At 38.2% G+C, this 14,874-nt stretch overlaps 2 protein-coding genes across 2 annotated transcripts; both read left to right on the top strand.

The window, feature by feature from the left end:
* The first annotated feature begins 851 nt into the window (after positions 1 to 851).
* On the top strand, positions 852 to 1,946 carry LOC140139252 (uncharacterized). The gene has a single exon (XM_072161033.1). The coding sequence runs from the start codon at positions 852 to 854 to the stop codon at positions 1,944 to 1,946; it is 1,095 nt and encodes a 364-aa protein (XP_072017134.1).
* Positions 1,947 to 4,890: 2,944 nt separating this feature from the next.
* On the top strand, positions 4,891 to 14,422 carry LOC140139529 (hyalin-like). Its single transcript, XM_072161250.1, has 8 exons — positions 4,891 to 5,064; positions 6,631 to 6,831; positions 8,204 to 8,317; positions 9,852 to 9,965; positions 10,200 to 10,427; positions 10,780 to 11,001; positions 12,035 to 12,256; positions 13,947 to 14,422. Exons 1-8 carry the CDS (start codon positions 5,037 to 5,039, stop codon positions 14,174 to 14,176), a joined length of 1,359 nt encoding a protein of 452 aa, XP_072017351.1. The 5' UTR covers positions 4,891 to 5,036; the 3' UTR covers positions 14,177 to 14,422.
* Positions 14,423 to 14,874: the final 452 nt, after the last annotated feature.

Raw genomic sequence — 14,874 nt, 5'->3', positions numbered from 1 at the left:
GGCTAGGAGAGGACCGCTCATCCGCCTAGCTTACTTTTGAGCAAAACTGCATCACAATGAAGAGCCTTTACAGCACCAGGGTTAAAGCCGTTGCTATTAACCAGCCACTTCTACCAATGGATCTACAACATGTAGAACAGAATGACGCAGCAACCCTAAATCCAATTGGAAGATTTGATGGTCTTCCCAAAGTTAAGACCAAAGCGGGACTAGCACCAAGTCGACCCCCAATTAGCCGGGCTGGTGTTGATAAACCATTGGGAACGGCGGCACTACTATCTGCCAAAGAAACAATAGGTATTGGAACATGGAATGTTCGAACTTTGTACCAGACTGGCAACTTTGAAATTCTATTGAATCAGAATAGAGAAGTACAAATGGGAAATACTGGGAATCGCCGAAACTCACTGGATTGATTCTGGGGAATTCATTTCAAAAGGATACAAAATTTTGTGCTCCGGAAACGACTCCATACATCGTGCCGGAGTTGCAATTCTACTTAACAAGAAGGCACAAAATGCCCTCTTAGGGTACAACCCAATTTCTGCAAGACTCTTATCAGCTAGATTCCAGACCCAAAATGGCGCCATGACTGTATTACAGGTTTATGCACCCAATACAGCCGACTCAGAAGAGATGGTAGAAGAATTCTACGACCTTCTACAAGCCACTATCAATAAGACTCCAAAAAATGACATCCTACTTGTTATGGGAGACCTAAACGCAAAAGTTGGATGTGATTGCACACAATGGGAGAACGTTATAGGAAACCATGGTTATGGACAAAGGAATGACAGAGGAGAAAAGCTGCTCAACTTCTGTGCAGTAAACAACCATTTTTAACCAACACAATGTTCAAACAGAAGAAGGACAGCCGACAGTGGACATGGGAGTCGCCAGACCAAAAGACCCACAACAAAATAGACTACATTATTATCAGCAACCGGTGGAAGACCTCTGTAACCAATGCGAGAAGCTTCCCTAGCGCAGATGTAGGATCAGATCATCAACTCGTGATAACAAATATACGCTTGAAATTCCATGCCAAAAAGAAACCAAACTACCCGAAACAATATGATATCTTCAGGCTAAAAAGCCCAGAACACAGGAAAAACTATGAGGTGGAAATAGGGGGTAGATTTGCCCCACTGCTGGAGCAACCAGACACCAATACTGAAACTACGTGGGAAGGAATCAAGACAGCATTCAACGAAACATCCAAGAAAGTCCTTGGATTCAAAAAAGGACACAAAGAAAAGCCATGGATTAGCGAGGAAGTCATCCAACTGACAAATGAACGAAGTAGAGCAAAGCAAGAAAGAATAAAGGACCCAACCAAGAGAGGTAGATACAACTTTTTAAGTCGTGAAATAAAAAGAAAGGTCAAGGGATGCCGAGATCAGTGGCTCAAAGACCTGTGCAAAAAAGTTGACAATGCACATCAGGCTGCAAAGTCAAAAGAAGTGTACTCAACCATCAAGAAAATTACAAGATTTAGACCAGGACGTTCAACCATAGACCAACTCTTCACCCTCAGGCAAATAGTTGAGAAGCATCTTGAAATGAGGAAGGCCCTTTTCTGTTGCTACATCGACTTCGAAAAAGCCTTCGACTCAGTGTGGCAGGAAGGACTTTGGAAGGCACTTGGCTTCTTTGGTTTCCCAAACAAAATCACCTGTCTCCTGAAAGCTCTCTACAATAAATCTGCAAGTACTGTCAGAGTAAATGGGGAACTAACAGACTGGTTTACAACCCTGGTTGGAGTTCGCCAAGGATGTGTAATCTCACCTCAACTTTTTAACATCCTACTGGAGATGACTATGTTGTATGCCCTGCACGATAGCAACATAGGAGTAAACATCCAAGGACAAGTGGTGAACAACTTACGATTTGCAGACGACATTGCACTAATTGCTAACAGTGAAGAAGACCTCCAGACACTATAGTTAGCCTCATTCATCAAAGCAGCTCAGCTTTTGGACTCAAAATAAATATCGCTAAAACAGAAGTCCAGGCCATATGCAAAGAGGACACCCATCTTTACATCACAATTGACAATACCCAGCTTCTGCAGGTGGAGGAGTTCACATACCTGGGAGGAAAGATCACTCAAAAAGGATCCTGCTCAGAAGATATAAAACTTTGAATAGGCAAAGCCCTAGGAGCTGTGCAGACACTACAGAGTATCTGGAGTGCTAAGGACATCCAAACCAACACCAAGATTGAGCTTTACAAGGTCCTTGTTTTGTCAATATTGCTATACGGAGCAGAAACCTGGACATTGAAAAAAGAGGATGAGAATCGACTGCTCACTTTTGAGATGATGTGCCTTAGGAAGATAATGGGAGTAACACGGAGAGACAGGACCCGAAACATGCATCATCCGCAAAACCCTGGGTGTTGAATTTTCCATCTTGGACAGAATAACCCGGAAGAGACTGCATTATTTTGGCCAGGTCCAGAGAATGCCTCCCTCACGCCTTCCAAAGATGGCCTTTGAATGTCACATCCAGGGAGTCAGACCTAGAGGAAGACCACCAAAGAGATGGAGAGACTGCCTGCTAGCTGACTGCAAAAGAAGTAACCTAAACTCCATAGTAAATGCCAGCCGTACAGCAGATGACAGAACAGTTTGGCGGGACATTGTGATGCGGATGCCACCACTCAACCCCCAGTTGGAGTGAACGGCATAGGTCAAGGTAGGTCAACTTAACAATACATAAATAATATCACTAAGATATTTTGAAGTATTATTTTAAAAGAAACTTAAATCGATATATAGACAACTTGGCATCTAAAAATATCCATTTGCCGAGTTGTAGACAACTCACCAACACCATGATTACCATCTCGTCGTTATGCAAGAAAATGTTGACTTGCTAGTTTGTAGACATTAGTTAGTTTGCAGCAGAATATCATATTTGCCGAGTTGTAGATACTCAACTTCACGACTCATTACTATGAGGCCGGTCGAGTGCAGATCCGTTGGAACACGCTTTTCAATACGGTATAATGCTGACCTCATCGAAGTTCATTTCCCATTGAAAAAGCATTATCCGACGGATCTGCAGTCGACTATTCTGCTTTGCAGCAAAATATCGACAGCTAGGTTATGCCTGATTGACGGCACGATACAATAAGCGGTTATTTCTAATTAATTTCATTGTAATTTCTGCTCTGAGTCCACAAACATTGCTTTTTATCCAATGGTAACGTATAAATAATGTTTTCCAATACTTAGTACTTGAATGTAAGTCCATATAAAGTGCTGGTAATAAACAATTTCCAAATGTTTAAACTGACTTTCAGCACATAAATTCAACTAACCTTGAATTTTCGATGTCAGTTTAAACTTTGGGAAAATGTTTTCCAAGTAATATCTTTTTTTTTTCACAAATTAAGTTATAAATTTGTTGCAAACCAAAAAAAATTAACAATGTTGAAATGAAACATAAGCTGTGATGAAACATTACACAAACCCACTCTCACCCTTACCCACTCCACCAACAGCCATACATAAATAGATAGAAGGAATAAGTTTCGAATGGTTTTGTTTTGTTTTGTTTATAAAACATGTGATACCGTTTAATTCAAAGTGTATAACAAGCATATATGTTATCTTAAACATCTGGAGCTCTTAATGTGTGCTTACCACAGATTAAAGACTTAAACTGCAGCTTAACACTCAAACTATAATTATGTAATGACCCCTTTGACCCCTTTAAAAAAAATATTATACCAAAATTTCATCTTATTGTTATAAATGTTTTATACCCAATGACCCCCTTTTTTAAACAACATAGGCCCCTACTCGTAATAGTCATATACACGCTTCGCTTCCAAAGTTGAGTGCCCCCCGGGATTGCAGGAACAAGAAAGTTATCTTCATACACAATGTGAGGTAGACAACAAATCTACTCCCAACCTCATGTACCACACGCACGAACAAAACAAAAGGTAATTAATTAGGAGGAGATGATCCTTCAGGAGCATTAACCCAGAGCACATCTGTTTTAATCATAGATTAATTACAGTCATATTCAGGGTCTGTGACAGATTAATTAATTAGAAAGTACAGGCTCAACTATCTTGTCTTGTCTTGTATAATACTATCCAACTCCAATTCGGATAGGGTTGGTGGTACGCTATGAGGTGAATTATTTGAGGTAGAGATTTGCCGGGGAGATTTGTTACTGCTTGCTTGAAGAGGTTGCTGTCGTTGATGCTGGTGATGTGTTGAGGTAGTGCGTTCCAGTCTCTTGTCGTTAGTGGTATAAATGAGTTCAGGAAACAGTCTTTATTGGCTTGTAATGGAATGTAACTGTTGATATTAGAGCGGCGTGAGAACCGAGTAACCGGGCGAAGTAGTGTTTGTACCGGGATTGCAAGGAGACCCGTGCCTTGTGGAAATTAGTGAGTCTAGCAATGTTTCTACGGTTAACCAAGGGTAGGAATATGTTTCATTGTCTTTCACAGGTTAGCAAGCTCGACAATGTTGTCGTTTTGAATACACTCTTTCAATAACAACTGTATTTAATCATATACTGTTATTTTATGCTAAATGGGACTGACACTTAATTAACTATTCGATCATCTTGTGTGGAAGCCAAAATATGACCAGTTGCTGCAAATGCATGTGATTCAAAACTGGATTGTCAAAGTTTTGTCCAATTAGTACCATTAGATGTCATTTTACTCAATTTCCAACTCAACATCCGGGAAATTAATACTGTCTTACAAATACCCGACGCGTCACGCATCTCAATTGCCTACGGATCCACTCATCTCAATTACCCTACGGACGATTGCCCGACGCATCCCAATTCAATTTACCGACGCTTCTCCATCCTTGTCAATTGTCTACATATCCTACGCATCTCAATTATCTACGGATCCGACGCATCTCAATTGTCTACGGATCCGACGCATCTCAATTGTCTACGTATCCGACGAATCTCACTTGTCTACGTATCCGACGCATCTCAATTATCTCTGGACAGGTGTCATTATTGAAGCCCTGAAGGTAAAGTGGCAATATGACAGGATTGTTGTTTATCCTTCTCGGTAAGTCCAAGTACACGAGTACGTCTATATATCTATCAATGATACTCGCCAAAGCGTATATTGAAGACCGAATTAAAAAAGACTAGTTTGCGTCTACCGTCAGGGCAAAGGCGCGGCGTGATTGGTTGCTGACCTTCGTAGTTCGTCATTTTTGGTTTTGTTGACAGGACGTCAGACGCAACCTAGTCTTTTTAATTCGGTCTTCAATTATAAAACAAAAAAGAAATAAATACTAAAGAGCAGTGCTGAAAATTTAGTTAGGTATGTGTAAACGTTACAAATATGCCAAAATATCATTTTTGAAAGAAAATTAACCAAATGCATTTTAAAAAGGCTTTAATTATGAGAAATGATGATATTGTTTTTGTAATAGAATTAATATGCAGGATTATGCCCACTTTATTTGAAGGTGTTTTCAGAGTCTTATGTTTGCAGCTGTATCTTGTCACATTGACGTCTTCATTACGACAACGCTGAATGAAGACATTGCGATGTTGTCGTATTTAGCATGTTTAACTTGAAACGTAAGGGACCGTTCACAAACACTTGTTAGGGGGCCTGATGCAAAAACAATTTCATCGCGATAATTTTTCGCCCCTTTCAGATCTCCAAAATTTCAGGGTCCCCCTTTTTGACATGAAAATTATCGATCAACCCCATAGAAAAGCATATAAACTCAATTTTCCCAGGAAAATTTGTGGTCATTTTTTTCAGGGCCCCCTTAATAGGAGGGTCAAAACTTTTAAGGGCCCCTTTTTGCATCAGGCCCCCTAACAAGTGTTTGTGAACGGTCCCTAAGACTCCGAAAAGATAACTATCCTAGGACTTCAGATAGAAACCTTTTCCTGATAATATACATTCGAATGTTACTAAACCTTTTTTAAGAAGTACCAGGTAAAGGTATTTGAGTTGCTAGGATAGTTACCATTTCAGAGTCTTGCATTGTAGAAAACTAAATACGACACCATCGCAGCATCTTTTTAAAAAAATGCAAAAATAATATTTTTTTCATTTTCCCAACAATAATCGGGTATTTCTCAATTTCTGCTCTCAACTAAGGTGTATAACAAGTACATGTGACGTGGTATATCGGAAGCAGGCACTTTTGGGCAGGATCGTAAATGGAGAAATAGCCAAAAATCTGCCCGGGGGCGATGTTTTTACAATTTGAGTTTGTTGTGAATTTGTGATGTTATCAATGTTTAAAATATTGTCTGATAGTTTCAGACCGGAATATAACTGGCATCTTGTATTTTTAAGACATTTTCAAGGTAATTCCTACTCTCATCATTGTTAATATTATTTTAAAGGCCGATATCTCAATTTCCATATTTATAATACCATAACTTACGAACACAAATATTAGGAAACTTAGGAATTTCCGATTTCATTGGGGAAAACGACATTGTGCAACAAAATATCTCTATATTCAAGATATGTAAAAACCTCAAAATTGATAACCTGCCCCAAAGTGTCTGTTTTTGACATGACACGTCAGATATGTTACATTAAAGGTTATCAACTTTTGTATGAAGAATTGTGATTTAAATGTTTCTCTTCTCTTAGGTGGAGCAATTTATTTAGCAAGAGGAGAGAAATGTTATACTGGTAGTAGTATAGGCAATCAACGTCATTTGCATATGACCTTGACTGATATGGATCCCTGTCTCTGTACAAGTCTTCAATTTGGAGGAAAGAAGGACCGCGTTGTTGTTAAAGACGTTAGTCAGATTAGGAAGTATTTGCAGGTTACTTGTGAAATTCCAGGTACAATTCTGTATTTGAAGAGCATATTCCCAAACCGTGATAAGTCTACAACCACGTGTTTCTCATTTACTTGTATGATACAATCACAATTACTTTGTCAAATTTGACATTAGCAACAATGTGTTGTACCATCAACAAGCCATCATTTTCCAACAATGCTGCGTAACAATAAGCAGACTATTATTCTCACTTGGGAACCATAGGCCTCACACAGTATTGTTACTGTGCATCCATCCACTGTTTGCTTTGTAATGGTGCATCCAACTGATATATAATATATCATGATACCTATATAGCATCACAACTCATTGCAATATCGTACAGGCAAATCAGAAACATGTGTTTGTGGACTTAACACGGTTTGGAAATAAGCTATTCATTTATTATCTTGTTTTTATTCAACAGCTTTGTTATGATTTGACTTCTGACCTCATTGCCTGGCAGTATGCGCGCGCTTCATATTTTGTTCAGGGTCCCGTCCTTTTAAACCCGCCACATCACAATAAGGCTATTGAACAGTGTATTGTTGTATGCAGTTCGCTCAAGCATATCGATATACCAGTGAGATCAACTCATCTATCGTCAAATTTTGTAAGCGGTTTCAGGACTGATAGTTTCAAATGATGTACGCGGGATTGCATTTGGCATGACGTTTTAAAACTATATTCCCACCAAGTCCTTTGAAGCAACAAGAGCGAAAGGAAATGATGCACGGATATATACAAACGTATTATCAGAATATGACTCATTTTTGGAATGACCCCAAAATCTTTTTTAGGCAATATTAATTTTTTTTAAACACCCTAACTTCATTCCTAATGCTTCTACAACGTTTATAGTTGAATAGTACTCCTCTCAAAAATGTAAAATGTATTTTACAAGTTAAAGCATTAAAGTGGTCAAAATTTGCATTTCCACAACTTCCCCAATTGTGGGGATATTTTGGCATTAAAAACGTCATTTGTATTTACCATGCTCATGTAAACTAGGCAGTATTTCATCAATTACCATTCAGTAAATTGTGCCCTGGGCTCAAAAAAGCGAGGAAATAGGAAACAGCAAGAGAGGGAGTCAGGGAGGTGACCGAAGACGTTCATGCTCATTTTTACGTTGCAAAAGAAAAATGGATGACATTTATGGTTCGTGTATAGTAGGAATTCCAATTGAATGAACGCAGCTGGATTCACTTCCGCGTTACTCACGCACAGTCGCACACGCTGGCGTACATCGCACAGTGTACGCAAAAAAACATCACGCTATTGAAAGCTGCGTTCATTCAATTGGAATTCCTACTATAGTATAAAACATTATGCAGTTGTCAAAGCTACCAAGCGATAATCCAAACTACAACATAATTCGTTTTGACTTACAGATGGCAATGATTGCGATCCTAACCCTTGCTATAACGACGGATCTTGCGGAGATGGATTTCACTCTTTCAACTGCACATGTCCCAGTGGCTATACAGGTGTAACATGTCTTATAGGTAGGTGTTAATTGATGTCATGAAGCTCTGATGGCCATTTCGGTGTCCAGTTATATGAATACTTGTTAGTTTGTTAGATGTCTTTTCTCTGCAGGGAAAATCAGATTTATAATGACATGAATCGGCTGCTTTCCAAGCATTCCCAGAATAGTTGCAATAAAATAATAATGGTGTTTCAGAAAATGCGTCCCTGTTAACTTCTAACTGATGGATTAGCGGATATACGTATATGATATCGTTATGAACACGGCAGAGTGCCGAATACGCAAAATTGCTGTTCTGAATAAACGTCGTTTGAAAATCTGGTATTATGAATCGAACTTACACGAGATCCATCAATTAGTTATTCTGGTGAAAGATAGATTTCACACCAACATAGATGACCGATGTATCTCAAAGTTTCACGGGGAAAGACTCGCTGGATACACGAAGAGAAATAGCCGGATAACAAAATATAACTTCACAATAATCTTTAATTCCGCATCATCAAATATCAACAAAGTATCATCATAGATTATGGATTGAGTACGCTTGTGCTGTGTCTCCTTCTATAGCTGGTCATCGACTACGAAGAATCGTAGGCGAGCGTGATTGATGAGAGAAAGACCGCGGAGCGATATATTTAAATAATTGATTAATCGAAAGAAAATAGCGCCATTACACTTGGTACCATTCCATTTGTCATTCTTAAAATTGAGAACATTCGTGAGCACTCATTTGAAATGTATATTATAGAAGTGAATGTGCACCAATTATTTGCAATACTTGTATGTTTTGAAACAATCGATACATCCCTCAAAATAGGTATTTACAGCTATTCAGCTTTATGTTAAATCCAAAAAGTGTCCATCGCTGCGCAAAGGGTTGTATGCGGGGACAATTTACATTCACCTACGTGTAAACTATAAAAATAGCGCTCATCCTTGATTTGGGGCTTTTATGTAAAATTTACTGGTTGTCCTAAGGCTATAGATGCTAAACTTGGTATAAGTTGTAATATTTAGTGAAAACTCCGGTTGATATCAAGGATTTTAGAGTAGAAATAACAATATTGGCCTATATATAGTATATGATTTTCTGTGATTACCCAATTTTGCAACGGCACTCTGACATAATTACGCCATAGCAATATCGTGTGAGGAATGTTTGTACTTATTTTAGTATCACTGGATAGATCAGGATAGAATATACCTATAGCCCTATAGCTACACATTGGTATCATATATAGCAGTATAGGATGACATGTAATATAGAAATTTCGGAATTTCCAGCTATACTATCCGACAAATCAACCTGATTTGTACGGCTAAGTATATGATTCGTCTTTTGGTCAAATTCATTATTTAGACGCGATTCGTCCAAATCGCACTTTCAATATCTACGCCGGGAAGTAAGATTTATCATTAATATTTAGTGGAAATCAATGATCGACAATAACTCAATTTGCTCAAAATGCTCGATTCGTCACTCGGCCGAAATTATAACGATATCTAATCCAAGCTATTATTGATATTTTTACACAATCTAATTGCAGAGATTAACGAGTGTCTGTCAAGTCCCTGCCAGAACGGTGCATCTTGTGTGGATGGAATTGATTCGTTCACTTGCTATTGTCTCAATGGATTTGATGGGGAAACATGTTCGATCGGTAAATTATATTATAGTCGGAAACAGTAATTGATTTTTAATGTCACCAGCTTGACGGATGTAATGAAGTTGCAAACCTATTCTGTATTAGGTGACTGCTTGCTTGCAGGTTGTAGATAGTTTGAAAACAACCACGCAAATGTCGACCACTATCATGACTATTAGATTTGAACTTTGCAAAGTTGTGGACTTAACATCAAAAAATTTGACCATCTTTTTTTTAAACACTTTATAGATGTTGCAAGCCCAGAAATATCTTGTTACACGTTACTTACTTCTGCTGAAATATTGGACTATACCACATATGTATCGGCTACTGACAATGGTAATATTCAACCAGAAGTTGTTTGTGAGCTTCTGCCCAAGTCTGTAATGAACATGATCAATGAAATGACTAGTGTTTTCTGTATAGCCACTGATGGTGCAGGGAATAAGGCAAATTGCAGCTTCGATATCATTATTGGTACGTAGATGTACTCGTTTAGAAAATTAAACCGAAATGCGGGACGGGATCAGGGATTTGTCAGAAAATTCGGTCCATTATCAGTGATTATGATTGTTATTAACCATTTTAAATTTACTTTGTGAGTGATAAAACACCTAATGTCAAAATTAACTTAATGTCGTAGAAAATAAAATAATGAAACTTACTTTACGAAAGTGGCGCGAGTTTGAAGAAACAGATTCAGATGGAAAATTGATGAATTGCGTATACAAACAACTTGCAGTATGCGTATACCGCAAGTTGTTTGTTGTTATATTTCAATAATCTACATTATATCAATTAATGTTTTATTCTTGTTATTTCTGTTCAGATCAAGTAGCGCCCGATATCATGTGCTCTTATGATATCAAAACCGCTCATTCAGTGGTTAATTGGACACAACTGTCAGCTACAGATAACATTGATGGATTAGTTGACATAACATGCATACCATCATCTGGGAGTTACTTCGAGCGAGGCAATAATACCGTTGTGTGTAGCGCTATGGATACTGTTGGAAATGTAGCTTCTTGCTACTTCTATGTGATTGTGGGTGAGCAAAAATACGTTTACTACTAACACAATTCACCCGGCCAAGATAACAGCAACTATCTTATTATTATAGGGATTTGGGTGAAATGTCGCTCTCCCTTGCCCTCCTACACCGTTCAAATGGAGCCACATAAGTTTTGCTTTTGCTGGCTTTTAGGAATGTTAGGGGTTGTGAACAGCTATCACAAATCACTGGGGTAATTACGTACTAGCGACAACGCGCTGCTTTCGGAAGCAACGCATTCATTTTATGAAAGCAACGCGTTGCTAAGAATGCCAATAGACTATCTCAAATCAAGATCGGGTTCGGAAATCCAGGTGCAGCGACCAGAAAAAAAAACCCAGGTACCACCGTTCAACAATATGGCAGACAAGAAATGTCATGAATTACGAAAATGCAGCTTCTTTAGCCAATTTCAACATGGGGTTATCAGGTAAAACATTTTTCTAACATATTGAACTAACACCTCCGCTATTGGGCACTTCACATTATGACAGTAATGGAAAGAAAAGTGCATTTTTCGTTACTTAAGATTTGGACAAATTGACACTTGGCAACGTAAGCATCAATCTCTTACAGCTTCTTACATACTAAGACATATCCCATACATGATTGAGTCTTTCATGCAGATTTGTGTTCAGGCTAAATAGTTGCGTATGTGTTAGTGTTGATGATCGGAATCATAAACTGGGTCATCATAAACAAACGGCAGCTAACTTCGGAAAACTTCGATTAGGAATAGATATCGAGCTGGCATTTTGTTGCTTTCGAAACAATGCGCTTTCATTTGTCAATTAGCATGATTAGGAGGCCCAAGACAACATGTTGTTTTCACGTTCGAAGGGTAATGACCCCAAGATGTCAAGAAGTTCAAATGGGTCGATCGGCTAGCGCTACTACACTGCAATTTTATTAATAAGAAGAGTTTCTGAGACAAACTTTTTTCTTAGCTTCAAATTAAGTACATTTTGACGTGATTCTACTACATCATTAATCGATTAATTAATCATTATTTGCCTTTTTATTTCCTCAGATGTAGAAGCTCCTTCGTTTACTTGTCCAGCAACTATTACCAGCAGGACTCCAGCAGTGAGATGGGATAATCCGTCTGTGACGGACAACGCGGATTCTTCACCGGTCGTTACTTGCGTGCCTTCTTCAGGATCCTCCTTTCGTGCAGGAATCACCATGGTAACGTGCATTGCCATAGATCATGCCGGCAACGAGAATTCTTGCAACTTCAATGTTGATGCAGGTATTCTAACCGTACACAAATTTTCGAAGACCCCCCCGGGACTTATGTATATAAAACCCTAATCTTTAAGAGAGATTAATCCTGTTTTCGGGCGCTTTTTAAGGTATATCATGTAACACAACTTGGGTAATATTTTAAAACTTAATAGTAAACAGCGATGTGTGAAGTTTTTTTTAACCGATTCATTAACAATGTGTTATAGGCCTATTATGGCTGCACTAGCTTGACCGGGTGGCTTGATTTCCGCATACCATGCATACTGACGATAGGTCTATTATTGCTATTATTAGCTTGAATAAGAGGCTTGATTTCCTCATACTATTCCTTAACAGTGTGTTATACCGTAAAAACTCGATAGTTAGCATATGTGCTTACTATCGAGCGCTTTTAAAACATGCAAACATGATGAGCCCCATCCACAAAAGTGTAAAGGGTTTTGAGCAAATCATCGATACACATGGTTATATACAAACAAGTAAACCTGCAACTGTGTATCTCAACCCCATTAGCTCAGTTGGTAAAGCGCCGGACTTTGGTACAATTTCATGTTTTCAAAAGCGCTCGATAGTCAGCACATATGCTTACTATCGAGTTTTTACGGAAGTCCTATTATGGCTATACTAGCTTGACTTGGAGGCTTGTATTTCCTCATACCATGCGTACTGACGAATCACATATAACTATTAACCGACCCAAAATAGAGTAACATTGCAATCATACTCGCCATCTATTTGTTATCAATCCAATCGCAAGCACCAAGCATACGTACTTCCATGTACCAAGTGAGCGTTTAAATTTTGAGCCAACACAAAGCGCAAATTCCACAGATACGAGTAGTTATATACGCTGTAGTTAGTGGTAAGGGTACGTGCCCGGAGGATTAAAATTATCACGACATCTGGGAACCAATCAGAAGCCAGATCCATTTAAAGATGCATTACATCATTGCTAATTTTAGTAGGCCAGAAAACCGGACGGCTTTCCATAGACGTGTAATGGAAGGAAATCTGTGTAATGATATCTGAGTGTTTTTGTATTGTAAAAATTTGTATGTAAGTGCAATCTGGACCTCACTACATTAAATTGGCCGGTGTTTTATTGTTTTCTGGGCTATCGTATAGCCCCTTTTTGAATAATGGCCATTATTCAAGGGGGTCAGTTACTTTTATTGAGATGTTTATTAAAGGGTTCATTTCGTCCCTACCAAAAACCACTGAATACGTGCTTTGTAAGTATGCGACAATCACGCCGATCATGTACTCAAAAAAGGAACCTCTTTCTCGTCTCTTCTGTTATTTCATCTCCTTTTAACATCTGTAATTCATATATGTAACCAGCTACCATGACATGAGCGCAAAGTTGCAAGTTGGTAGTTTCGAAACGCCCTGGCTACTGCGTTGATGTTCTTTGTTTCACACGCACCTGTTCCAACCAGAAGTATGTCTGTATGTCCATTATGAATGGGGGCACCATTCACGAAGGACATACTACTGGCTTATCAACTCAGTCAGCCAGGATGTATGCGACTTGGTAAGTAAATATTACTCATAGAATATTCACAAATGTATTGCGACTTTATTCTCATTACGTTGTAATAGGTCACATATTAATCGAACACTCCATTGCAGTAGGTATTGTCATATTTTTCACTGATCATTTATTCATTCCATTTATTCTTTTAAACTTACAGAATTTGTGATTTTGACCTGCCCGGGTGATATGGACTCTGTAAATAAACAGGTACCTGAGTATGCACAACCAACTGTCTCTGGAAACACTACAAGCGTGACATCGATTGATTGTTTTCCCGAACCGCTTGCAGGCGTAAATAGTGCAAATATGTTGGTCGCATGCGAGGCTTTTGCTAACAAAACATCATTATCTGTTTGTACATTCTCTATCATCACCAATGGCTTTTAATTAAGTGAAGTCGAATTAAAACCAAATTGTCATTGGTGAGAAATTTTTTTGGCCTTGTGTATACATTATGTTTTTATACCTTGTGTATAATACTTAAAGGGCAGGTCTATTGCAAAAACAACATCATATAATTGGCAAGCTAATATTTATAAGGACAATTAAAATGACTCCTTTTTTGAGAAAATAAGACGTTTAAAATTGATATTCCGCAAAAACCAACTTAAGGTTGGTCTGAACCCTGGAATTTTGGAAACTTTCGGGACTCATAACTTCTAAATTGTGGGTCTAAAGTATATAAAAGTATACATTTTTAGAATGGCAAAGACTTGATAAGTTCATCTGTGAGGTCAAATTTGGGCCAAATTTTTAAAAATTAATAAAACAAAAATTTTGGCCCAAGAATTTTTTTGTTACGATGCACGAAAAAGAAGTGGGCCAAAAACCGTTATTTTTGGGATTTTGGGCCCATTTTTTTGAATTTCGACCAACTTTGAGAAATTTGGACCAAAAATTGACAAAAAATGCTTATGTTACAAAAAAATCATAAAAAGACCGATTTTGGCCCAAATTTCAAATATTTTTGGTGAAATTGGTCAAAATTGGATTTTGGGCCAAAAATGGCATTTTGGCCCAAATTTGACCTCACAGATGAACTTATCAAGTCTTTGCCATTCTAAATATGTATATTTTTATACACT

This window comes from Amphiura filiformis, chromosome 18, assembly GCF_039555335.1.
Source record: "Amphiura filiformis chromosome 18, Afil_fr2py, whole genome shotgun sequence".
Taxonomy (NCBI): Eukaryota; Metazoa; Echinodermata; class Ophiuroidea; order Amphilepidida; family Amphiuridae; genus Amphiura; species Amphiura filiformis.
The sequence above is the reverse complement of the archived record's forward strand: the minus strand, read 5'-3'. Positions and strand labels throughout refer to the sequence as shown.

What these genes read in the sequence shown, in the direction of transcription:
- LOC140139252 (XM_072161033.1), top strand. Translation starts at nt 852, where the DNA reads ATGTTCAAACAGAAGAAGGACAGCCGACAGTGGACATGGGAGTCGCCA.
- LOC140139529 (XM_072161250.1), top strand. Translation starts at nt 5,037, where the DNA reads ATGACAGGATTGTTGTTTATCCTTCTCG. An exon ending in AGGTGTAACATGTCTTATAG is followed by an intron (nt 8,318 to 9,851) that starts GTAGGTGTTAAT and finishes ATCTAATTGCAG; the next exon opens with AGATTAACGAGTGTCTGTCA. An exon ending in CAGCTTCGATATCATTATTG is followed by an intron (nt 10,428 to 10,779) that starts GTACGTAGATGT and finishes ATTTCTGTTCAG; the next exon opens with ATCAAGTAGCGCCCGATATC.